The sequence below is a fragment of the Chrysemys picta genome, chromosome 22 (assembly GCF_011386835.1).
Source record: "Chrysemys picta bellii isolate R12L10 chromosome 22, ASM1138683v2, whole genome shotgun sequence".
Classification (NCBI taxonomy): Eukaryota; Metazoa; Chordata; order Testudines; family Emydidae; genus Chrysemys; species Chrysemys picta.
In genome coordinates, this window is record NC_088812.1 from 19,640,980 (window position 1) to 19,665,928 (window position 24,949).

The 24,949-nt window shown below is 56.4% G+C and overlaps 1 protein-coding gene across 3 annotated transcripts in view; it reads left to right on the forward strand.

Annotated features, from left to right (window-relative positions):
• Positions 1–24,949, forward strand: part of NCKAP1L (NCK associated protein 1 like) — a 91,950-nt gene that overhangs the window by 13,830 nt on the left and 53,171 nt on the right. For 2 of the 3 annotated variants that reach the window (XM_065576410.1, XM_065576409.1), the window contains exons 2-10: positions 7,608–7,718; positions 8,364–8,456; positions 9,891–9,947; positions 11,044–11,186; positions 11,573–11,663; positions 20,406–20,543; positions 21,068–21,116; positions 22,791–22,947; positions 24,158–24,214. In XM_065576410.1, coding sequence (XP_065432482.1) covers positions 7,608–7,718; positions 8,364–8,456; positions 9,891–9,947; positions 11,044–11,186; positions 11,573–11,663; positions 20,406–20,543; positions 21,068–21,116; positions 22,791–22,947; positions 24,158–24,214 — 896 coding nt within the window. Of the gene's footprint in view, positions 1–7,607; positions 7,762–8,363; positions 8,457–9,890; positions 9,948–11,043; positions 11,187–11,572; positions 11,664–20,405; positions 20,544–21,067; positions 21,117–22,790; positions 22,948–24,157; positions 24,215–24,949 lie in introns of those variants that run through there. The other variant, XM_042858927.2, reaches the window with a different exon arrangement.

Sequence of the window (24,949 nt, forward strand, 5' to 3'; positions counted from 1 at the left end):
TTGTAATTGAAATCAATATATTTGAAAATATAGAAAAACATCCAAAATATTTAATAAATTTCAATTGGTATTCTATGATTGTTTAACAGTGTGATTAAAACTGTGATTCATCACAATTAATTTGTTTGAGTTGATCGCATGAGTTAAGTGCGATTTAATTGACAGCCCTATTTAAAATCAAACACCAAGAAAATTCCACATTTTAAAGTTGAGAAAAAAATTGAGTCTTCTGAGGTATCTCACGGCTACTATAGGCAGGAAAGGAAAATAAACAGGCACATGAGCTCTGGGCAGCTCTTCCTCTTGAAAGAAAGTTGGAGGGTCAAATATTTTAGTCTTTCATGAAGTAAAACTTCTATTGCCATCAGCACCTCCACCCAGATATTCATCATCATTACTCCCATAATTGCATTGGTCGTTGGGGCACCCTCATTGATGAGCAATCAACCAATTGTCTCCACCCCTGAGGATTGTGTGTCAGTGCTTGAGTCTCCGCGAAGTCCATTCCTGACCACTCTTATGTTGTTGTGATAAATGAAGGGCGGGGGGGGGGGGCAAACGACTCCCTTTTATGGACATCCAGCCAGCCAGTAGCTATAAAATCCCTCTTAGTAGCTGTTCTCTAATTGCTCTACCTATAAAGGGTTAAAAAGTCTCACTACTATGCATAGGTAAAAGGAAGTGAGTGGGCACCTGGCCAAAAGAGCCAATGGGAAGGCTAGAACTTTTTAAAATTGAAACAAGACTCCACTTTTGTCTGTCTGTTGTTGTTCTCCCGGGAAGATGCAAACAGAACAGAGTTACGCTGCAAGAAGCTTGGGCCAGGTTTGAAAAATCATCAGTATCATACCTAGAAACTACTGATTTAAAACCCCAGATATGTAAGTAGATCAGGAAATGTCTAGGAAGACGCGATTAGGTTTATTCCTTTTATTTCGTTATGGCTGGTGGATTCCTCTGTGCTCACCCCAGGTGCTTTTGTTTTGCTTGTAACCTTTAAGCTATACCTAAAGAAAGCTATTCTTGAAGCCTGAAAAGAAGCAGGGGCAGGCAGGTAGCACCTGGTAAGCTGAGTCAGGGGTGTGGGAGGGGAACGTGAGAAGCGCTCCGGGGAGGCGCGGCACGGCGCGGCCCAGTCCAGCCCCGGCCGAGCACCTCCAGCCCCAGCAGCTCCGGCCCTGGGGCGCCGGCCCCGGTTCTGGCCGAGTGTACCAGCCCGGCCCGCTCTGCTCGGCTCCGTCCTGGCCCCCGCGGCTCGGCTCAGGTCCGGTCCAGGCCCCGCAGCTTGGCTCAGGCCCGGCCTGGCCTGGCCCAGCCCCCGCGGCTCAGCTCGGGCCCGGCCCCCGCGGCTCGGCTCGGACTCGGCTCGGGCCCGGCCCCCGCGGCTCGGCTTGGCTCGGCTTGGCTTGGCTCGGCCCCCGTGGCTTGGCTTGGATCGGCTTGGCTCGGCTCGGGCCCGGCTCAGCTCGGGCCTGGCCCCCGCGGCTTGGCTCAGCTCAGCTCGGGCCCGGCCCCCTGGCTTGGCTCGGGTCCGGCCCGTGTCCAGCCCGGCTCGGGTTCGGCTCGGGCCCGGCCCCCTGGCTCAGCTCCAGCCCGGCCTCGGCTGAGCGGCTCCGGGCCAGACCCAAGCCCCACGACCCCGGCTGGAGCTCCGGCCGGAGCGCAGCCCGATTCCTGGGGGCGGGGCTTGGGGCAAGCCACACCCCCAGGAATCGGGCCCCGCTCTTGCTAAAGCCGGCCCTGCTCCTATTGTGCTATTAATGAGAACTGCACTGCTGGCCTTGGCATACAGTTGTTTAATGGTAAGAATAAGCTTATGACCAACATTGTACTTCTTCATGGTTGCCCAGAGAGCTTCATGCCATACTCTGTCAAATGCCTTCTTGAAGTCAACAAAGACGTGGTAGATGTCTTGCTAGTGTTGTAAGTACTTCTCACATAAAACACGAAGGTTGAAAATCTGTTCTGTGGTACTTCTTCACGTTGTACTGGAAAGTCATTCTCGCCTGTTGAATCTGGACTGTCTAAGACACTAGGATCTCCATTTGTCTGGTGGTTGTACAGATCAGAGCAGTAGTTTGTCCATCTATTGATGATGTCACTTTCTTCTGTAAGACTGTTCCCTTCTTTATCTTGAATTGCATTACCTTTGGTCCATCTTTCCTTCGTCAGATCTTTTACAACCTGGAAGGCTCGTTTGCTATTTTTATTATTGATACACTCTTCAATTTTGGAGCATTGTTTTTCAATCCATATGTCCTTGGCCACCTTCATTCCTTTCTTGATCTTTCTGCCAATCCCTCTATATTTATCAGCTCCCTCAGTGCTGTTCTTGTCTCTCTTAAGTTCTCTTCTAATATCACACTTGTAGTGTAGCCCATGGTTTTGTCTTCTTACGATGTTTCCCAGGGATGTCCATTGCTACCTCATTCATTACAGCATTGAAATTGTTAGTCATTGTTTCTATGTCTTCCGCTAAAGCAAGTAGCGGGGCAAATTTTCTGCCGATCATTGTTTGAAATGTCTCTGCAATGTTTCAGTCTCTGAGTCTTTCTAAGTCAAACTTGGTTCTGGTGAACTTTGGCCTGACAATTTTCCTTAGCCGCAGCCAAAAATTTAGCATCACAAGCTTGTGATCACTTCCAGTATCAGCATCGGGGAAGCTCCTTGTTTTAGCTCTGTTAATCCCAGAATGAAATCGGTTTTGCACCATGATGTAGTCGATCTGGCTGTGATGTAGACCATTAGGTGCGTGCCATGTTGATTGTCTGGATGCTTTATGTGCTACTAATGTGTTTACAAGAACCAGATTGTTATAGCTGGCAAACTCCAAAAGTCTCAATCCTCTCTCATTGGTTACCGCATTACAGAAAGGGCCACAATAATCTCGCCAATCTGCCTGTGCATCAGTACCCATTTTAGCATTCCAATCTCCTTGTATAATCAGGATATCTTTCTTGTGTACCTTCTTGATGATGTCTTGGAGCTGATTGTAAAAATCTTCAAATTGCTCATCGTCATAGTCTGTTGTAGGGGCGTAGACTTGTACCACTGTGATATTAAACAGTACTGCCTTTAGACGGATGGAAATAAGCCTGCTCGACATTGGGCGGCATCCTAATACTGAATTCTTGATATCTTTATGCACAAGAAATCCTGCGCCATTGACATGTTTGTCCTCTCCAATGTAATAGAGCACATGGCCTTCTTCTATTAGTATCTCTCCAAAGTTCTTCCATCTGACCTCAGAGATTCCTAGGAGGTGCCAGATGTATTGTTCCATTTCGTACGTGAGTTCTTTCAACTTCCCTATTTGTCTCAATGTCCTTACATTCCGTGTGTCTATGGTGATGTTATCTCTTCCACGGATCCTCTCTATTGGGGTTACACCAGTAGTATACTTGTCGCGTCTGCCCTGGTGGGAGACGGATGGCACGGTCATTATTAACCCGGGCTGTGATCAATCCGGTATGGACATCGTTGACTTGCTCATCACATGGTGTGTCTTGGGCAAATTTCTAACTTGGCGGAGCCCATCCCTCTTCAGGCAGCTCCTTTCAGTCACCTCTTACGACATGCAGGAGGAGCAGTGGGCCTATTCTGTCCCCGGACCCACAGGGAACTCATAGATATTAACATGTGCTGAATAACTATACACTTGTTAAAAGAAGAACAGGAGTACTTGTGGCACCTTAGAGACTAACAAATTTATTAGAGCATAAGCTTTCGTGGACTGTAGTCCACGAAAGCTTATGCTCTAATAAATTTGTTAGTCTCTAAGGTGCCACAAGTACTCCTGTTCTTCTTTTTGCGGATACAGACTAACACGGCTGTTACTCTGAAACTTATACACTTGTTGTTCACTCTGCGTGCTGCAGTGGCTCTGGCCAGATAGTCAGTACCGCATTGAACTGCTCATTAACCACAGACCCGATAGTAGCATAGACACTCGGTCAGGTTTATTGTCGACAAAGCACAGTAATAACATCTGGCAGATTGTACGGGGATACTAAAACACATATGCCCGTGATCATGGATGCAACTCAGTCAGTGGTGGACTTTCCACTGCCCCCTAGGCTGACCACTGACACTCACTCTGAGATACCTCTTTGTACTTGGTATCGGGGTGTTCTGGTACTACCCTTCTGGAATGTGTTTGTGTGAGTGTCCTGTGCCTAGCACTTCTCATGTGGGTGCTTTTTGCAATTCCAGCTCTGGTCTTGCCAGGTTCTGTGAGCCTGTACGCAGGCAGAGCCTGACTTCTGCTCACAGCCTGACTTTTGCTAACTTTGCTTTATATTAGAAGGGCCTAAATACCACTTTAGTTCAGGCCTCAGGCCTAAGATCAGGTCTCGGATCCAAGGACTCATGTCTCAGGCTCTCTTTCTACTACACACTTCATACTTAAATATCTGAGCCATCTTATCCAGGGCTACACATTTTATACACATTGGCTCAGGAACTACATTTTCTGGCATATTCTGAACATTGCTGAGCACCCAGATGGGGCCCAATGAATAATACAAATCATGACAATAATTGTCAACTTTATGGTCTCTGTGCATGCAATTTGTGTTCCTTGTTCTGGAATTAGCCTGGATTCAGCTGAAACCCTAAGAATTTGAGACATAATCTGATACTCATACAACACTTACTCATTCCTTCCTTTTCTCAAACTCAGAACAAAAAAATGACAAAACAAAATGGTTTTCAGTTAAAATGTAAAATTGCACAGCAGCCATCGCGCTACAACCCAGCCCTGGGGCAGAACCTGCCACCCCTTGGAGCCTAAGTAATCTCCTCTCATGTTCTTCCTGACCTCCCTGCTGCTTTTCATGCTGTCAACGATGAATCCTTCCCAATCACCGGGGATTGTTTGCAGGAGGCTCAGAAAACTGGCCTTATTGGTTTTGCTCCCATCTATCAGAGTCCTCTCTTTTGCAGCACGGAGCAGAGCTAGGCTGGTCCAGTGGATAGGGAATTAGCCTTAAGAGACCTGGGTTCTACGCCGCCTTCCCCCCCCCCCCCATGGACTTCCTGTATGACCTCAGGCCAGTGCCTTAGGGACAGAATTTCAAAGGTTTTTAGGCACCCAAAGAGGCAGCTACGCATCTAGTGGGGTTTACAAAGCACCAAACCCAGGTGCTTTTGAGAATCTCACGAGGTGCTTAATACCTTTGAAAATCTGTCCTTTAGTCTATGTGTGCCTCAGTGCCCCACCTGTACAATGGGGATAACAGCACTGCTCGACCTCAGTGAGGCTGTGAGAAGAAAGAGGTTAGACATTGTGAGGCACTCAGATACTATGGTGATGGGGCCACATAAGTACCACAGGTAGAGTGGGAACTTCTCTATACCACTGCTATCCCTTCCCTGGGTATTGGCCCCTTATTTTCACCTACACCCTCAAATCTACCCCTTTTCTCAATGTAACCTTGGCTTAGAGGGCTTGGCTGTGTGTCTTCTGAATCCCCTGTTCTCTCTTCATGGAATCATAGAAGATCAGGGTTGGAAGGGACCTCAGGAGGTCATCTAGTCCAACCCCCTGCTCAAAGCAGGACCAATCCCCAACTAAATCATCCCAGCCTGACCTTAAAAACCTCTAAGGAAGGAGATTCCACCACTTCCCTAGGTAACCCATTCCACTGCTTCACCACCCTCTTAGTGAAATAGTGTTTCCTAATATCCACCCTTGACCTCCCCCACTGCAACTTGAGACCATTACTCCTTGGCCTTGGCTACCAGGGCCGGCTCCAGGCACCAGCCCTCCAAGCATGTGCTTGGGGCAGCACCTGGATGGGGGCGGCGCTCCCCTGGGGAGAGCGGGGCCGCGGCCGGGCTCTCTGCCTTCCTCCCGGCACTCCAGCCGGCCGGGGAGAGCGGGGCCGCCCTCCCCCGGCGCTCCGGCCGGCTGGGGAGAGCGGGGCCGCGGCTGGGCTCTCCTCCCGCCGCTCCAGCCGGTCGGGCTCGCTGCCCTCCCTCCGGCACTCCGGCCACCGAGGAGAGCGGAGCCGTGGCGGGCTCGCCGCCCTCTTCCCGGCACTCCAGCCGGTCGGGGAGAGCGGGGTTGTCCTCCCCCGGTGCTCTGGCCAGCCAGGGAGAGTGGAGCTGTGGCGGGCTTGCCGCCCTCCCCCAGCACTGCGGCCAGCCGGGGAGAGCGGGGCTGCGGCCGGGCTCACCGCCACCCCCCGGCGCTCCGGCCGGCTGGGGAGAGCGGGGCCGCCCTCCCCCGGCGCTCCAGCCAGCTGGGGAGAGCGGGGCCGCGGCCGGGCTCTCTGCCCTCCTCCTGGCGCTCCGGCCGCCGGGGAGAGCAGAACCGTGGCGGGCTCGCCGCCCTCCTCCCGGCACTCCGGCCAGTTGGGGAGAGCGGGGCCGCCCTCCCCCGGCGCTCTGGCCAGCCAGGGAGAGCGGAGCCGTGGCGGGCTTGCCACCCTCCCCCAGCACTGCGGTGCTCCCCACCGGGGAGCCGGGAGGCTTTTTTGCCTGGGGCGGCAGAAGAGCCAGAGCCAGCCCTGTTGGCTACACTTGAGAATTTGCAGCGCTGCCGCCAGCGCTGTGAGAGCAAGTACTCCACCTTTCCGAGCAGAATAGCTTGCAGCGCTGCGAGCGCTGCAGGCGCTGATTACACTGGCACTTTGCAGCGCTGCACTCACTGTGCTCGGGGGTGTGTGTGTTTTTACACCCCTGAGCGCAGCAAGTTACAGCGCTGTACAGCGCCAGTGTAGCCAATGCCTTAGTTCTGTCATCTGCCACCACTGAGAACAGCCAAGCTCCATCCTCTGTGGAACCCCTTTTCAGGTAGTTGAAGGCTGCTATCAAATCCCCCCTCATTCTTCTCTTCTGCAGACTAAATAACCCCAGTTCCCTCAGCCTCTCCTCGTAAGTCATGTGCCCCAGCCCCCTAATCATTTTTGTTGCCCTCCGCTGGACTCTCTGCAATTTGTTCCAACACCCCTCCCCCATCTAAGGACTTCCAGATCCTTAATTTAATTACCAGCCCTTTCTTATCTTAAAAAGAACAGGAGTACTTGTGGCACCTTAGAGACTAACAAATTTATTAGAGCATAAGCGTCCACGAAAGCTTATGCTCTAATAAATTTGTTAGTCTCTAAGGTGCCACAAGTACTCCTGTTCTTATTGCGGATACAGACTAACAGGGCTGCTACTCTGAAACCTTTCTTATCTTAATCACTCTGCCTCTGTTTGTAAACAGAATCCTGACGCCCTGCCCCAGGGGCACAGGCTGGGAGCAGCAGGTCTCCTCTGCCAACTCACATTCCACACTCATGCTGTGCAGTTAAAAGCACACCTCCTGTCCGAAACTGTCCCTCCTAACTGGCGCCCCTGCGGCAAGCCAGGGTCGAGGGGCATTGACAGAGCTGGTGGGGAGGGGAGAGAGGAGCCCAGGGCTGGGATAGCAGGAGCTGGGGGTGCTCATTGAGGAGCACCACTATTGGGCAAGGGATAGATTTATCTGGCAGTCAGGCGGTACCTGTTTGCGTGAGTGCAGGACAGTTCTGACTGTGGACAGCAGGAGCCCCTGGAACTGTCCCTGCCCTGCCTGGAGGATCATCCCTGCTGACACACTGGGGCTTTCTCTGTTACAGACGTGCTCAGACCCCAGGTCCAAACCCCCCTTCTTCACCGAGAAGACCATGGAGCCGTCCATCAAATACATCAACAAGAAGTTCCCAAATGTGGACGCACGGAGCAGCACGGTGAGCAGTCTCCCTCAGCCAAAGGCTCAGCCCCTGCCCCATGGTACAGCTCCCACTTCGATCAGTATAAGCTTCCTGCCCTGACACGGCACTCAGATACATACAGCCTCCCCCCCCGCCAGCATGGTGCTCAGACCTCTACAGGCACCCCCTCACGCTGGCATGGTGCTTGGATCCATATAGCCCCCACCCCCGCTGGCGCGGTGCTCGGATGTGTACAGGTCCCCCCGGCGGCGCAGTGCTCAGATCCATACAGCCCCACCACTGCCGGCGCAGTGCTTGGATCTGTACAGGTCCCCCTCCCTCCCGCTGGCACAGTGCTCAGATCCATACAGCCCCACCACTGCCGGCGCAGTGCTTGGATCTGTACAGGTCCCCCCCCCGGTGCAGTGCTTGGATCCGCACAGCACCACCCCGGCATGGGGGTTCTCAACCCAGCTCCAGCTTGAAGGCTGCAGATGCCCAGGGGTGAATGCGCAAGGGCAGCTGCGTCCAGCCCTGTGTGTGTCAGTGATCTCTGTCCCCAGCAGTGACGGGTTGGGTAGCTGGTGCCATGGCAGGGCTCTGCGTTCTCAGCGGCACGGCTGGCTCCTCTCATGGCCAGTCAGGGTAAAATCTGCTCCCCTTGTCTGCCCTTTGCTTTAGCAACACCTGGGCCCGGTGCACAAGGAGAAGGCAGAGATCATCAAAGTGCTCAATAGCTACTACCAGTCCTTCGTGGACGTGATGGAGTTCCGGGTGAGTACCTGCAGGGGGCCCCACAGCCCTGGGGAGATGGCGGGTGTCGGCCAATGGCTGGAAGCATGGAGGCTCCACGCCATGCCTCCTGGCTGCACTCACTGGCCCTGCTGGGAGGCTACTGTCTGCCGAGCTGAGCCAGCGGCACAGCCAGAACTGCTGCAGCCCCTTGGGAGTGGTGCAATCTGCCAGGCCAGGGCCTGCCCCAGCCAGGCTCCCTCAGAACCCGCTTGCCTGGAGGGGCCCAGGCAAGCCCCTGCCCAACATCCCCCCACTTGACTGAAACTGGCAGGCTTCTGCACTTGTCCCAGGTGGCTCAGCTCTGGGGAGACAGATGGGGTCCCACAGGTGGTGCGAAGCAGAGACTGCTCAGAGCTGGAAGTGCACTGGGGTCTGGCCAGAGAGGAGCTGGCGGGTGGGGCCGGCAGCAGAGAGGAGCCCTCGGCCAGCTGGCGGGCAGGCCGAGAGGAGCAAGTAGTGGGTGGGGGGAGCCAGCGGCTGGTAGGGTCCTGGAGCGCAGAGCAAGCGGAGCAGGCCGGGGTCCCTTCTGAGCATGGGCCCGGCTCCATGGCGCCACTGTAAACCCGGGACTGAGGAGGGTAAATCTGTTGAAAACTGTTGCATGCCCAGATGCTGTGGTCATGGGCACCCGTGGGGGGATGCTGGACCCAGCTCTCACCTGCTTTGCAGCAATCTGAGTCGGTTCATGTTGGATGGAGCAGGTGCTGCTTAAACCTGCTGCCTGTGTCACGGAGGCTGCGGGGGCTGTGGCCGGCCCCATGGCCCTAGCTTCCACGTGAGCTCTTCCCCATGGCTCATTCCAGGCCCGGTGTCTGCATCCCTGCACCCTGGGCACCAGTTACATCAGGGCCCGTTGCTCCTGGAGCAGAAGGGGGGTGTTGGGGAGACTCTTTACCCTACTGTAGGTGCCAAATCTTGGGTGAGGAAGCCACCTGCCCTCCTTAGCGTACCCAGGGCTTGTACGTGTGTAGCGGAGCCCTCTGCCCCTACTGACACAGCCCTCTGTCCTGGAATGGCGGGCCCGGTGTGGGGCTGCTGGGGCTGAGGCCTGGGGGAGGGCGAATCACAGCTGGGGGCTCTGAGCCCCTGACTCTAAGGGCAGGTCTTCACTGCAGGGGGGGGTTGATTTAAGATACGCAAATTCAGCTACGCGAATAGCGTAGCTGAATTTGACGTATCGGAGCCAACTTACCCCGCTGTGAGGACGGCCGCAAAATCGACCTCTGCGGCTCCCCGTCGATGGCGCTTACTCCCACCTCCACTGGTGGAGTAAGAGCGTCGATTCGGGGATCGATTGTTGCGTCCCGACAAGACGTAATAATTCGATCCCCGAGAGATCGATTTCTACCCGCCAATTCAGGCGGGTAGTGTAGACCTACCCTTAGGTGCGACTGACACAGCTTCCCTTGGCAGGACCATGTGTACGAGCTGCTGAACACCATCGATGCCAGCCAGTGCTACTTCGACATCGTGAGTCCCGGGCAGATCCCTTGGCTGCAGCACGTGGGCAGGGGCACAGCAGGCTGCGGGGGTGGTGCATGGACAGGGGGCTGCAAGGGGTGGTGCGTGGGAAGGGCACAGCAGGCTGCGGGGGAGGTGCATGGACAGGGGGCTGCAAGGGGCAGTGCGTGGGCGGGCACAGCGGGCTGCGGGGGAGGTGCGGGGGCAGGGGACGGCAAGGGGCGGTGCGTGGGCGGGGCACAGCAGGCTGCGGGGGAGGTGCATAGGCAGGGGACTGCAAGGGGCGGTGCGTGGGCTGGGCACAGCAGGCTGCGGGGACGGTTCGTGGATAGGGGCACAGCAGGCTGCGGGGGAGGTGCGTGGGCAGGGGGCTGCAAGGGGTGGTTCGTGGGCAGGGGCACAGCGGGGGACAGACTGCTGGTGTCTCTGCTTCCCTGGGGAGGCAGGAAGATTGTGGGGATGATGCACTGGGCTGGGAGTCAGGGGATCTGGCTTTGAGTCCCAACTCAGCCACAGATCCCTGGTGTGATCTCTGGCTAGATCCTCAGGTGCTTGGCTAGGCACTGTCCCCAACGGTGCCTCCAGCACCTGCCATCTCCTCTCAGCCTCTCTGGGCCCCAGCTGCCCACTGGCAAAGTAGGGATAATCCTGAGGGTAAGTTACCAGAGGCAGGGCTGGCCTCTCGCTCTGTGTCCATGCAGCACTTGGGGCCCCGATCTCCGGTGGGCCCGTAATGCACCAAGCACCGTCCCACCCCACGGGGGCTGCTGTTCCCCCAGGAATGTCGCCCGATACCGGCAGCCAGCAGGGCTGTGTGCAAGGAGCAGCCTGGGGGGTGCTGGGCTGGGGGCGAGTCCCCACTGCGTGGCTGGTTTTGCAGCTCTCCTCTCTGCAGGACCCTCCATCTCCATGCGCTGCAGACAACAGTGAGATTGCATTGCAGGGCTCATCCCCTCCAGCAGGGGGCAGCACACACACGCCCCCCCCTTGCACATGCAGACACACAGAGCAGGGCTCATCCCCTCCAGCAGGGGGCAGCGCTTGCACATGCACACACACACACACTGTTGGTCACTGACACCCCCCACTACGCGGTCCCCCGCAGCATGTGAACTACGACCTCACCAAGAACTACCTGGATCTGGTGGTGACCTACACGTCTGTCATCCTGTTGCTGTCGCGCATCGAGGACCGCAAAGCCCTGATTGGGATGTACAACTGCGCCCACGAGATGATCCAGGGCAGCGGGTGAGAGGGAACTGTGGGGAGGGGACTGAGGGGGGTTATGCAGGAGAGAGTGGTTCATACAGTGCTGGGCCGGGCCACGGGATGAGTTAACCAGTGGGACTCCCTGCTGCAGGGTATGCATGGGTCAGAGGGCTCCAGGGGGCAGTGTATAAATCCCAGAAGTAGCGCCCATGTAGAGGAGTGCGGGGCACTGGCAGAGCCTGCAAGGTCATTTGCCATGAGGTGCATGACCCGGGCATTGCACTGCAGTTTAGTGAGGGGTGGGGCAGTTTGCTGTGGGGTGCACAACCCAGGCAGTGGGGGGCAGTTTGCCGAGGGGTGCGTGACCCAGGCCCTGGGGGGCAGTTTGCCATGAGGGCGTGAACCAAATCTCTGCCCCCGTGCAGCGACCCCAGCTATGCCCGGCTGGCACAGATGGTGCTGGAGTACGATGCCCCACTCAAGAAACTCACAGAGGAGTTCGGGCCTCACACCAAGGTGAGTGACGCTGGCGATGGGCTGTGTTCGGGGGCGGGGGCAGCTGGCACCATCAGTGATAACCACTGGGCACAGCGAGGGGCTGTGGGGAGGGGGCGGCTGGCACTAGTGACAACCACTGGGCTCAGCAAGGGGCTGTGGGGAGGGGGAGGGGATGGCTGACACTAGTGACAACCACTGGGCACAGCGATCGGCTGTGGGGAGGGTTGGCCGGCACTAGTGATAACCACTGGGCACAGTGAGGGGCTGTTGACCGGGGGAGGGGGTGGCTGGCACTCGTGATATCTGCTGTTCCCTGTGCATGAGAGCAGAGTCTGGGCCACACGCACGGTCCTGTGAGAGGGTGCCCCCCGCCCGCCCGTCACCCCTGGCCTTTTCATTGGGTCCCTGCCCCACGAGCCCCCTCCTTTTTGCAACCTGATACGGCTGCGCGCCCTGCAGCTGGTTCGTTCTGAACCGTGCCTAGGGAACGACTCTACATGCTGATACCAAGTGGCCGGACGAGGAACCCCGGTGGGCCAACCTGTACTCCACCTTGGTCCCTCGGCCTGCTGGGGACATCGGTTGGCCACTCCTTCATGGAGCCGTGAGCACTGGCGTGTACCTGGTGCGGTTCACCCCCATCCTGATGCCTGTCCATTTTGCAGCGTGAGGGAGACCCTGACGCCCACCTATCTGGAATGCACCAGGTTGCAGCCCCTTTTCCGGCTCTTCCAGAACCCCCTGCTGAGGTTCTGGCTGCAGTTTTCCCCACACCTCTTCATATACACACACCCTGTCCGCAGCCCCACGAAGTCACGAGACCTCCTCAGCAACCTCCTCCTGGTGCTGGCCAAAGTGCCCGTCTACAACGCCAGGAGGAGGATGCTAGACGAGGGGGTGCTCTGCGACTGTGGGTCCTATTTCTGTTCCTCCCTGGTCTCACGCATCCGGGCAGAGTTCCTATAGATAGTGTCTGCTGGCTCCCTAGACACCTTTGAGGAGCAGTGAGCGCTGTCCACGGTACTCTCCTCGGTGTTTCCCACTCTGGATCCCTGCTTTTGAACCTATGACCCTGTGATGGGCTCCCTAGGGTGCAGCTTGGGACTGCTGTGCCCCCTTTGCTCTCTGCAGCCTGGGAGGTATAGAAAGTCATACCTCCCCCCTTAGGTTACTGCAGGAGGGTTGGTCACTGACTAACTCAAAGGCAGTTTGTGTTATAGTTCTCTTGGCATCCAGCCATCAAGGCCATGAGGTGGCGTGCCTCAGTTTCCCCATTCACACAGCAAACCAGGTTTGTTATGGTTTCTCTGCTGTGATAAGCTTTAAATCTGTTCACAGGTATTAACTGAGAACTAGCGTTACCATAAGGCAGGGGTGGCCAACCTGAGCCTAAGAAGGAGCCAGAATTTACCAATGTACATTGCCAAAGAGCCACAGTAATACATCAGGAGCCCCTGATCAGCCCGCCCCCTCCTCCCAGTGCCTCCCACCCACCAGCAGCCCCACCGATCAGTGCCTCCCCATCAGCTGTTTCATGGCATGCAGGAGGCTCTGGGGGTGAGCGGGGAGGAGTGAGAGCACTGCAGGCTGAGGGGAGGGGGCGGGAAGGGGTGGAGTGGGAGCAGGGCCTGTGGCAGAGCCAGGGGTTGAGCAGTGAGCACCCCCCGGCACATTGAAATGTTGGTGCCTGTAGCCCCAGCCCCAGAGTCAGTGCCTATACAAGGAGCCGCATATTAACTTCTGAAGAGCCGCATGTGGCTCTGGAGCCACAGATTAGCCCCCCGTGCCATAAGGTTTAATGTCAATAACCAAATTCTTATCCCAAAACTTAACATTAATACCAAGTTGTTTTTTTTTAATCACAGACGGGTGTTTACAAGTATCTTTATGATACCACGCCCTCTGTTCAGATAGTGTAGTTTGAGATTAGTTTGTTCATTACCCAGGGTGTCCTTTGACTCTCTCCCATGTAATCACAGGCTTTTCTTTCCCTCCAGCGTTCCCCTCTGTGTGGACTCTTAATTTAATCACGTTTCTGGGATTTTGATATCTCAGAATCTGGGCAGATAAGGGTCCAGGTGAATCCTACACACTGGCTGGCCCTTTGGGGGGCTACCTCCCAACCCCAGGACTGTACATATGCAAAAAATCCAGTTTCCTTTTTGGAGTTACCCAGTGTTTCCCCCTCCCAGCACTGAGTCCTTCTCTGCCCCCTAGAGGGCTGTGATCTGTGCTCTCTGGGCTAGGTGTGTTTACCCTTTGATCAGATGCACCTTTTCCCAGCAGCTTTCCCATAACTGCTCTCTGACTCTCCCCAGCCTGGGGGAAAATACCCCCTTCTCTGTCAGTGGGGTCATTTGCACTCTCACAAACTACCACCTGGCTATTTCCTGGTCTCAACTCCTCTGCTGTCACAGGCATTGGAGCTGCATCTTGGTTTAAAGAGATAGTTACGTTTCAAACACATATCAGAAATAGCATCCTGAAAAACTGGGACCTGGATTGGGGTACGCTCTGCCACCCCTTTCTCTGTCCCTGAGAAGTCAGCTGTGTGACTGCTCCCCTCCAGGAGGTCAGTTACACAGTTCCTTCTCAAAACCTGGGTCACAGGCTGAGTGCCTGGGTGCACAGATACTGACTCAGCCCTTCTGTCCTGGGCATCCTCTCCCCAGTGACCAGTGAGGAGACATTCCTGTACTCCCACTATTCCTTCCCCAGTCTCTTCCTCTGGGCCCCCTCCCAAGACACATTTCTCTGTGCTCCCTAGGAAGGGGTCTCCTCCCTTGTTCAGCTGCAAAACTCTGCCAGCTAACAATTGGGACAGTTTCCTTAATCACTGACAACACCTCTCCTGCCCCTGCACCTGAGGGGATATTGTCTTCTGCTGGAAAGGAGCTAGTCTCTGGCCCTCCCATACTTGGAAGCACCCTGCTTCCCTGTGTTACAGAGCCACCAGAATCCTCACCCACCTCAGTGGTTTCTGAGATCCCTGCCCCTTCTCTGGGACCCATTTCTCTATGCTCCCTAGAGCCGGGTTTGCCTCTGGTTCAGCTGCGACCTGCTGGCAGCCAACAACCTGGATAGTTCTCTCCTGGCAGGCATTACACCCCCATCCCTTCCTGAGGTGGCGTTTCCTCCAGCTGCAGTGCAGGAGTTGGTCTCAACCACCCTCCCACCTGGAAGCATGTGGCTTCCCCGTGCTGCAGAGGAATCAAGGAGACTCTCTCCCATTCTCTCAGCAGTTCCCGAGACCTTACCCTTTCCCTCAGGGGTCCCAGCATAAAATTCCTTCTTGCTGCAGGCAAATACCTTAACCTTAACACAGAAAAAATCATTACCAAGAAGCAGGTTGACTAGGAGGTGTTTCACTACCCCCACTGTCAAAACACTTTCCAAATCTTCCCACACCACATGTATTTTAGCTAGTGGTACGAGGAATCTGCTTTCGCCCACCCCCACAATCTCTGCCATTTGATCAGGTAACATACTGGCCTTTGGGACCACACTCTGTTTAACCAGAGAGATCTGGGCCCCTGTATCCCTCTGCCCCAAGTACTCCCTGCCATTAATTTAGATAACCTTAACATGCTCCATTTCTGGTTCTGCAGAGGCTAACCTCACAAAACCAATATGATAGGTTCCAATTGCTTGGGGGGTTTCTCTGTTGAGGACAGCAGAACTAACATGAGCTATTAGTTGCCTCCTTCCTCCTAGCACAGGGCATTTATTTCTCAGATGCTCATTGGACTTGTATTGATAGCATCTTTTGGGCTCTTCTGCTTTTACAGGATGTTTGGGACAAGGGTTAGAGGAATGGTTTTGGGGAGGTGAGTACTCAGCCTCCCAGTCACCCTCCCTCTTGCTAGGGATAAAATGGGATCTTCCCTTCCCACCAGCTTTAAACACCCTCTTTTAGTGGTTTGTTTTCAATAGACACCTGGGTCCGTTCAAAGGCATGAGCAAGAGACGTCATCTCATTCACAGACTTTACATCTTTGTCCCATAGACACTGCTTTACATCAGCCTAGGAAATGCTCTTGAGCAACAAGATCCAACAATCCCTCAAAGCTTGTAACACCTTTGCCCCTCACCCACTTTCCCATCAAATCTTTCATTTTGTTCTCATATTCCCCATTACTTATACCAATATCCCTCTTAATATTCCTAAATTTAACTCTATATGTTTCAGAGGTGTGTTTTTAAATTTACAATAGTCTAAAGCATCCTCAATAGGCATTTCATTGAATACATTTAGAGCTTTACCAGTTAATTTTGCAATCAGGGTAGGAACTCTCTTGGCATCAGGGATCTCATGCAGTGCACACAGCCTTTCAACAGTACTCAGATATTCAGCAGTATTGTCTTCCTCATTGTATTCAGGACATAAATGGTCTCAACTGTGGATTTTTGGAGTGATGGGAATTGCTGGGGCTGGTGGGTTCTGGTTCTGCTTCTCTAGCAGGTTCAGTTGGTGTTTTCGCTCTCTCTCTCTTTCTTCCCGCTCTCTTTCCCTTTCTTCCCGCTTCTCCTTTACCTCCAGTTCTTTCAGGTCCAGTAGTCTCTGGTGCTCCCTCTCCCTTTCTGCAACCTGCAGCTTCAAAAGCTCCACCTTTGCGATCGCTTCATTGCTTTCACTCATTTTCCTGATTTTCTGTCCCTATTTCTCTTGCCCAAAATAAGCAAACAGAAAATAACAAACCAGTAGCCTCCTCCTGACGCTCCTAAGCCACCATACTTAAAGCCTTCACTTAAAATCTTTACACCAGTGTATGAAGTGCAAATCTTGCTCAGTACAACAAGCTGTGTATTTCACCCTGCTCGCTGCGCCACTGTGATGGGATCCCTGGGACTGTGGGACCACGGTGCCCCCTTAACTCTCTCCAGCCTGGGCTGCCTCTCACAATGCTTTGTTAGTGACCAGCAGCAAACCCCTCCAGGCGCTGGTATCACTCAGCACACCAGCATGTGGAGCCCCACACACAGCTAGATTGCATGGGTGCTCCCAGAGCCACTCACGAATTACACAGAGAAAGGCACCAGAGCCAGATCCCCACAGCTCCCAGCACTGTACCCGAGGAGAGAGGCTGGGGACAGGTATTTGTACCTGATGGCATGGGTCCCTTTTGAGGGCCTGAAACACCAATTGCACCTCCTCCTCTCTCCACTGTGGAATATCAGAGCTAATCTTGATTCTATTAAGAGTCTAGTTACAGGCTGCTGAGCTGAATTCACCTTGGGCCAATGGTGCACTAGCACTGGGGCTCCCCCTACTACAAGCTGAATTCACTAAAGAGCTGAAATAACTGAGTGCTTTGTTAAGTAGTGGGGAGGCCTGAATTTTTTTGGGGGGTGGGGGGAGGGATAGCTCAGTGGTTTGAGCATTGGCCTGCTAAACCCAGGGTTGAGTTCAATCCTTGAGGAGGCCATTTACGGATCTGGGGCAAAAATCTGTCTGGGGATTGGTCCTGCTTTGAGCAGGGGGTTGGACTAGATGACCTCCTGAGGTCCCTTCCAACCCTGACATTCTATGATTTAATAATTCTATGATTGACTATACCGTCTTGCACTGCTCAAGATGGGCAGTGCAGATTTATTAATTGGTTCACCACTTCATCAATGGAAAGTGGACATACACCAGCCTTTGTCAAAACCTGAGCAGATTTGCCCAACGCTTCATACAAACTCACTGGTAAAGATAAATAATTAAACATATTTATTGACTGTAAAAGGTAGCTTTTGAGTGATAGGCAAAAAGTCAGAGTTAGTCACCAAAAGAAAATGTAAACACAGTCTAAACTCTCAACCCTATTAGACTGGGCAACATCTAGTTTAAGCAGTTTTTCTCACCTCACTGGATATTGCAGTCCATAGTCAGGGGCAGCTCTAGGCACCAGCAAAGCAAGTAGTGCTTGGGGCAGCCCATTTGCAAAGGTGGCAGCCGGCAGGGAGCCAGCATGGGAGCTGAGAACCAACAGGGGGCCCTGGGAGCTGTAGTTCCTTGGTTAGCTCCCTGCCTATAGAGCCAGCCCTGGAGCAGGGAAAGAACTACATTTCCCAGCATTCCCTTGGCTGCTACAACAGGAAAGGGAGGGGGAGGGAGTGAGGTAGCTGAGCCATGCTGCAGCTTGCTGTGAATGGAGAGCTCACTGCTAGAATGGGATGGCACTGTGAACGGGGAGCAAGTATGCCCAAGGAGTAGAAGGCTTTGCCCCAGATATCCCCTTCAGAAGACATCCCCAGCCTGGATTAGGGATACTGGTGTGATCTCACCTTGCAGCCCCCAAAGAAAGAATGGGTGGACTAAATGGACATTGCACCTCTCTATCTGAAGCCTGGCAAGGGAGGTACGTGGATCCCACTAGAATTTAAAATGAAAAGTAAGGGAGGGGAGGCTCTGGACCTGGGCAGCTTTAGATACAGTACCAGGCACGTAGGAGGATTTCCACTTCTGAGCCATGGAAGCAGAAATTGACTTTTCCTTTCCAGATATAGCTAATATTCAGAAAGGGAATCCAGCACCTGCCTTCCAGATTTGAACACCTCAAAATTCAGGAGTGCTTAAGCTCAATTTGGGCAGCTGTTACTTCATTTCTCCCAAATGAAATATACTGATCCACTGTAACTTGCTGTAGAAAAAGTAGGATAAAATTGAGCAAGAAATGCTTCCCAGTGGTTATTAGGACTGGAATTGCTATTTTCAACAACCATTGCCATTTTATTTTTTTTATTTTTTTTTTACTTTTATTTGTTTAAAAGGAAGACAGTGATATTGCATTGGCAAATTCCCATAGAAAGAAAGAATGGAACAAAAGAATAATAAAGGCACCTCAACTTTTCCTCATTTATGGAGGACAGTCTTATAATATGCATCCAGATATCCCTCCAATCACATAAGCTGAAAATTGTTCCACTTTACTGCAGTTCTGTAACCATATGGGAACCAATCCTGTCTGTGTTCTGTGCACATGTAAAATTCCTGCTGAATGACCCGCCCTGGGAGCGAGTTACCAGTGACCAGGGCTGGGGCGGAAGGAGGGTGCAGTTGGCAGGGGAGAGCCCAGGGCTGGGGCAGCAGGGGGTGCGGGTGGAGGGGGGAGAGCCCAGGGCTGGGGTGGCAGGGGGTGCGGGTGGAGGGGGAGAGCCCAGGGCTGGGGCGGCAGGGGGTGCGGGTGGAGGGGGGAGAGCCCAGGGCTGGGGCGGCAGGGGGTGCGGGTGGAGGGGGGAGAGCCCAGGGCTGGGGTGGCAGGGGGTGCGGGTGGAGGGGGGAGAGCCCAGGGCTGGGGCGGCAGGGGGTGCGGGTGGAGGGGGGAAAGCCCAGGGCTGGGGCGGCAGGGGGTGCGGGTGGAGGGGGGAAAGCCCAGGGCTGGGGCGGCAGGGGGTGCGGGTGGAGGGGGGAAAGCCCAGGCTGGGGCGGCAGGGGGTGTGGGTGGAGGGGGGAAAGCCCAGGGCTGGGGCGGCAGGGGGTGCAGGTGGGGGGGCGGGAGAGCCCAGGGCTGAGGCAGGTGGCAGGGGGGAGAGCCAGGGCTGGGGCGGCAGAGGGGCTGCGGGGGGTAGACCAGGGCTGGGGTTGGGGGCAGCCAAACATTTTTTTGCTTGAGGTGGCAAAAAACCTAGAGCCAGCCCTGTCCATAGTATACAGATTTCCCCCTTGAAATCTGGGCCAGTCCCCTCGGTTGGAGTCTGCAGAGTGTCCTTGATGCTTGCAGCGTAGGTGGGTGAAGGAGAAAGGCCAGTATGTCTGTTTTATACCCTCTGTCTACTCTATCTGTCCACTCTGTCTGTTTTATACCCTCAGTCCATGTGCTCGGGGAGCACAAGTCCAGGCATGTCTGGGGGCATTGCTGAGTCTCCAGGCAAGGTTGAGCAATTCCCCTGGTGTGGCCTTGTGCAGGTGAATCATTGCATTGTAGCTCCCTTGCTGGACAATGGTGGTTGATTGACACCCCGCCCAGGCATTGGTTACTTTCCTTGCTGTTGCTTCTGGGGAGCTACTGTCTGGTTGATTCCCCAACTTACAGCATGTTTTAGTGACCACCATACAACACAATTCTCATAACTTCATATGCATTAATGATACACATATATGGATAGAAAAATGACTTTCAGCAGATCCTAACCTTTCCCCTGATACTGTTACAAGGTGTGCTTTATACGATTATATGAAAATGAGGAATATGGGGGTTACAGGACTCACCCCCAAGGTATAGAATCTCACAGACCCCCACTCCTGACTCTGTTCTTCCTGAGTTATCCCCTGCACTCAGTTGAACCCTGGGTTCAGTGGCTCCTCCTGTAAGGTTTGGGGAGGGGTCTTTAGATCCGGACGGGCTTGTGCCCACCCGCCGCCTGGAATTCAATAAGGCACAGCCGGCATGCAGTTGTGCCAGCCTGGCCTGGTGTGCATGTGGGCTTACGCTGATGGTGCGTGTGAGGGGCCGGACGCTGCTTGTGGGGCAATGTGTGCGAGACTGGAGGTGTGGTATGGACAGCTCCCGGCTCGCTCCAGATTCGCAGCCAGGGGCAACTGAGGTCTGAACCTGCCTCAGCAGGCCTGGCCCCACATCCAACTCCAAACCTAGCTCCACATAATGCTTTATGCCTGGCCCAGGACCCCTGTGGTACTATCCTCACCTGAGAGCAGCACATGGTTACGGGTCCATTTCTGGCTCCTGGCCTTCCTGCTAGAAGGCTGTGTAGTTGTAGCTGTAGCTGTTGTATTGCTGCTGCTGCCCCTGCTAACTGCTCCCTGCCCCCCTCCAGGCCGTGACCAGCGCCCTCCTGTCTCTCCATTTCCTCTTTGCCCGGAGGAACCAGTCGGCCGAGCAGTGGCGCAGCGACCAGCTCCTGAGCCTGATCAGCAACTCGGCCACCATGCTGAGCCCGGCCAGCTCGGACGTCGTGAGTCTGGCCTTCTGGGGCCTGGGGGCCATCAGGAGGGGCCCTGAGCGCAGAGCTCAGGGGGGTGTTGCCCGCAGGACACCATACGATGGCTCTGCCTGCAGCCGGCTCGCCCAGCTGAGGGGATCCCAGGGGGCTGGGGCAGACCCCAACCCCTTGTCCAGCAGCGTAGGGACTCCCAGCATGCATGGCCGATCCCTGTCCGTGGGGAGCCGGGGGCAGGCCGCCATGCCAGGGTGCCTCTTGGTGCCCGTGACGACGGGGCTGGGAGCCACCAGGTCCTGCTTGCTACAGCCATGCCAAGATCTGGACGGGCAGCGATTCAGGTATGACCCGGTGATCCCAAGTGCTGGGCCATGGGGGCTGGGGATGGGAGGGCAGGGGCTGGGCCAGCTCACAGGGCTGAGGCGGCTGTGAGGGTTGAGAGCCAGGACAGCAGCTCTGCCCCAGTGCCCGTTCCCGGTGGTGAGTGGCTGGGAAGAGCCATGGAGAGCAACACTGAGGAATGGCCCCTCTCTCCCCAGATGGCCTGCGAGTACCTGTCGCTGGAGGTAATCGAGCGCTGGATACTGAGTGAGTCACGCTGCACCTGGCGGGAAGGGCCCTCTGGGGGGCCCATCCCCCACCTGGCATCCACCCATCCCCATGTGCACCCACCCCTTCACCACCCATCCCCATACACAACCATCCCTCCCCATCCCCATACACAACCATCCCTCCCCATCCCCATATGCACCCACCCCTCCCTATCCCCATACACACCCACCCCTCCCCATCCCCATCCGCACCCATCCACCCACCCACCCCTCCCCATCCCCATCCGCACCCACCCATCCGCATACATACCTACCCCTCTATGCACCCACCCCTCCCCCTCATCCCCATACTCACCCATCCCCATATGCACCAACCCCTCCACCCACCCATCCCCATACACACCCACCCCTGCACCCACCCATCCCCATACACACCCACCCCTACCCCTCCCCATATGCACCCATCCCCATACGTACCCATCCCTCCCGTTCCCCATGAGCACCCACCTCTCCAACCACCCATCTGCATACACACCCATCCCCATACACACCCATCATTCCACCCCACCCCTGCCTGCCCATACACACCCATCCCCCTTCCTGGGACCCACGCATTCCTATCTATCCAGTGATCCATCCACCCACCCACCCACCAACCAGTAGAATCCAAGGGAAAGTCTCCACTGATATTAATGGCCCCCCCCATCTGTCTAGGGGTCTCTCTCTCTCCCAGTGCTCATGCCCTGCCCAGTGACTCACAGGCTGGTGCTTTCTGCCCCCTTCACAGTACAAGGCCCCCAGTGTGGTGGGCAGGCAGTTGGCAGGGAAGGGTTAACACGCATCACATCACCTGCCTGGTCCTGGGGGATCAGGCAGGTCCCACCTCTCTGAAAGTCACAAGCACCAGAGACCAGAGAGAGCCCAGCCCACCCAGGAGCCCAGGAACCCAGCCTGGGAGCCCAGCCCAGCCCAGCCCAGCCAGGAGCCTGGCCTCAGAGCCCTGCCCAGCCCTGGTCATTACCTCACACTAGCAGCCCCAATCTGGGGCCTCAGTGCTGGGGATCGCTGCCCCGTTTGGCCCAGCAGTACCCGCGTCTGCTGACCTCTGGATGCCTGGCAGTGCCTGCTCGCCCCCTGGTGATGGGAGGGGGCAGGATGGAGAGTTGGGGTTGGCAGCTCCTCTGTGCCCCTTGCGCCCCTGACATTCCCCTCGCTGCACCCCTTCCCCTCCTTCTGTACCCTTGTGCCCTTCAGCCCTGCCACCTCCTCCCCATGCCCTGCCACCTACTGTATCACTGCCATGCCCCACCCTGGGGCCCCTCGCCCCCTGCCGCCCCAGCCTCAGTGCCCCTCATCCCTGCCGCTTCCTACGTGTGCCCTGCCATGCACCTGCCACCCCACCCCTGTGCCCCTCACCTCTGCCACCCCACCCCCTGTGTCCCTCACCTCTGCCGCCTCCTCCCTGTGCCCCCTGCCACCTACTGCATCCCTGCCATGCCCCACCCTGGGGCCCCTCACCCCCTTCTGCCCCAGCCCCTCTGCCCCTCACTCCTGCTGCCCCAGCCCCTGTGCCCCTCGCTCCTGTCACCTCTTCCCCTGACCTGCCACATTCTGCATCCCTGCCATGCCCCTTGCCCCCTGCTGCCCCACTCCCTGTGTTCCTCACCTTCCTGCTGTGCCCCTGACCCCTCCCCTCTGCCCCTCCCTGCAGTTGGCTTCCTCCTGTGCCACGGCTGCCTGAGTGTGAACCCGCAGTGCCTGGACCTGTGGAAGCTGAGCCTGCAGGGTTCGCTCTACATCAGCCTCATCCGCGACGACGCCCTGCAGATCCACAAGGTCACCGAGGAGTTCTTCGGCAGTCTGAAAGGGTAATGGGGCGCTGTGGGGGCAGCGGGTGGGGGGGTGCTGACATGGGTGGGGGCTGGCATGGACATGGAGGGTGGCTGCTGGGGCAAGGCAGGTGGGGGGTGGAAGGCAGGTGGCAGGGGCAGGGGGGCGTCTGGCAGGAAGGCGGAGGATAGCTGCTGAGGGCAGGGCAGTGGCAGGGACGCAGAGGGCGGGGTCAGCTGGTGGGAGCGGGTGGCTGGTGGAGGTTGGAGGGGGATCCCCACCAGACCCAGGGGAAGGGCAGGGAGGGCCCAAAGTGACTAGTACAGTGTCCCGGATCCCAGGATCGGTGCCACACCCCAGCTTTGGGACAGGCCCTTGGAGGGACCCCTTTAATGTGCTGGACTCCCAGGGGGTCTCACTTCCTTCAGGGCAGTCATGGGGCCTCACAGCCTCCTGAGACTGACCCTCGGAGCTCCAGCCCTCCTGCCCCACCCGGGAGCTCTGCTCAGCAACTCCCTGAGCCAGGCTCCTGGTGCCGCCGGGTCCCCTCCTCAGGGCCAGACACCCCTCCCCCGCCTCCCCCAGCCCAGCTGTGTCCCCTGGAGCCCAGCACTGGAGTCCTCAGCAGAGCGACCTGAAGGGGAAAGCACAGGCCGACCTGGCCAGGCCGGGGCCCCTGGGAGCCCCTTTTTCAGGCCTCGTGTCTCCCTCTCTGACTTCATCCCTTCCTCAGCTCTCAGGGGCTGGAGGTTCCTTCCAGCAGCCAACACTCAGGCACCCACCTCTCCCCGCCCAGGCCTGCTCTCCGGGGGGGGGGGGGGGGCTGCTCCTCCCACTGGGCGCTGGGCACGAGGTGTCACTGTCCTGGTGACTGGGTTTTCCATTGAGATGGGTCAGCCTCAGCCAGAATTTTGGTGACCCATTCAGGGTCAGCTAGCCAGGCGAGCCTCCCTCCCCACCTCATCCCTTAGCCAGCCCGAGTGCAAACTTAACCCTTGTCCCCCTCACGGGGTAGCAATGCACAGTCTGGGGGAAACTGAGGCATGTGCAGGCATCATAAAAATATCGCAGAAAATTCCCACTTTGTCACATGCAGTGAAGTCTGTGCTGGAGTCCAGTGGGTTGGGGAGCTGTGCCAGGGCTCTGCTTCAGGGGGCTGCACTGGGGGCTGTGCTAGGGCTGTGCCGGAGCTCGGGGCTGGCTGGGGGCTGCCCTGGTGATCAGCACTCACTCTCGTCCCCTCCGCAGGTATGGGAAGCGGGTGGCTGATATCAAGGAGTGCAAGGAGCATGCTGTGGCGCACAGGTACAGGCTGCCTGGGCCTCGAGCCCTCCCATCCCCAACTGCACCTGGGTCCTGGGTGATCCACGGGGACGGGGTTTAGTGCCCGTGGTGGGGAGGTCCCCTTGGCACTGGCCAGTGCCCATTGCAGTGTGGGCAGGGCAGGCGTCCGACATGCCTCTGGTAACATGCAGCACCTTGTGCTGCTCCAGTCCTGCCCCACCGCCCTACCAGTGCCCTGAGTCCCACCCCGCAGCCCCTGCTACCGCATCCCTGGGCTCCTCCCCCACTGCCCTACCAGTGCCCCCAGTCCCGACCCGCGGCCCCTGCTATCCCAGGCCTGGGCTCCCCCCCAGCTCTGCCGGTGCCCCTCAATCCCGACCCACAACCCCTGCTATCCCAGTCCTGGGCTCCCCCTGCACTGCCCTACTAGTGCCCCCAGTCCTGCCCCGCGGCCCCTGCTGTCCCAGTCCTGGGCTTCCTGCCCCCCACCACCCTACCAGTCACCCTCACTCCCGACCCACGGTCCCTGCTATCCCAGCCCTGGGCTCCCCCCCGCTCTGCCAGTGCTCCTCAATCCCGACCCATGGCCCTTGCTATCCCAGACTGGTTTCAGGGATGTGAGATATTTGCCCCTCATTACTCCCCTGATGCGGCTGCCCCACGCAACCCCCCTGCATGGCCTTCCTGTAGCTGCATCCACAGTGGAGTGAGCAGCCTTAGACGCCCTGGTGCTGGGCCGGGCTGTGGGGTGGGCAT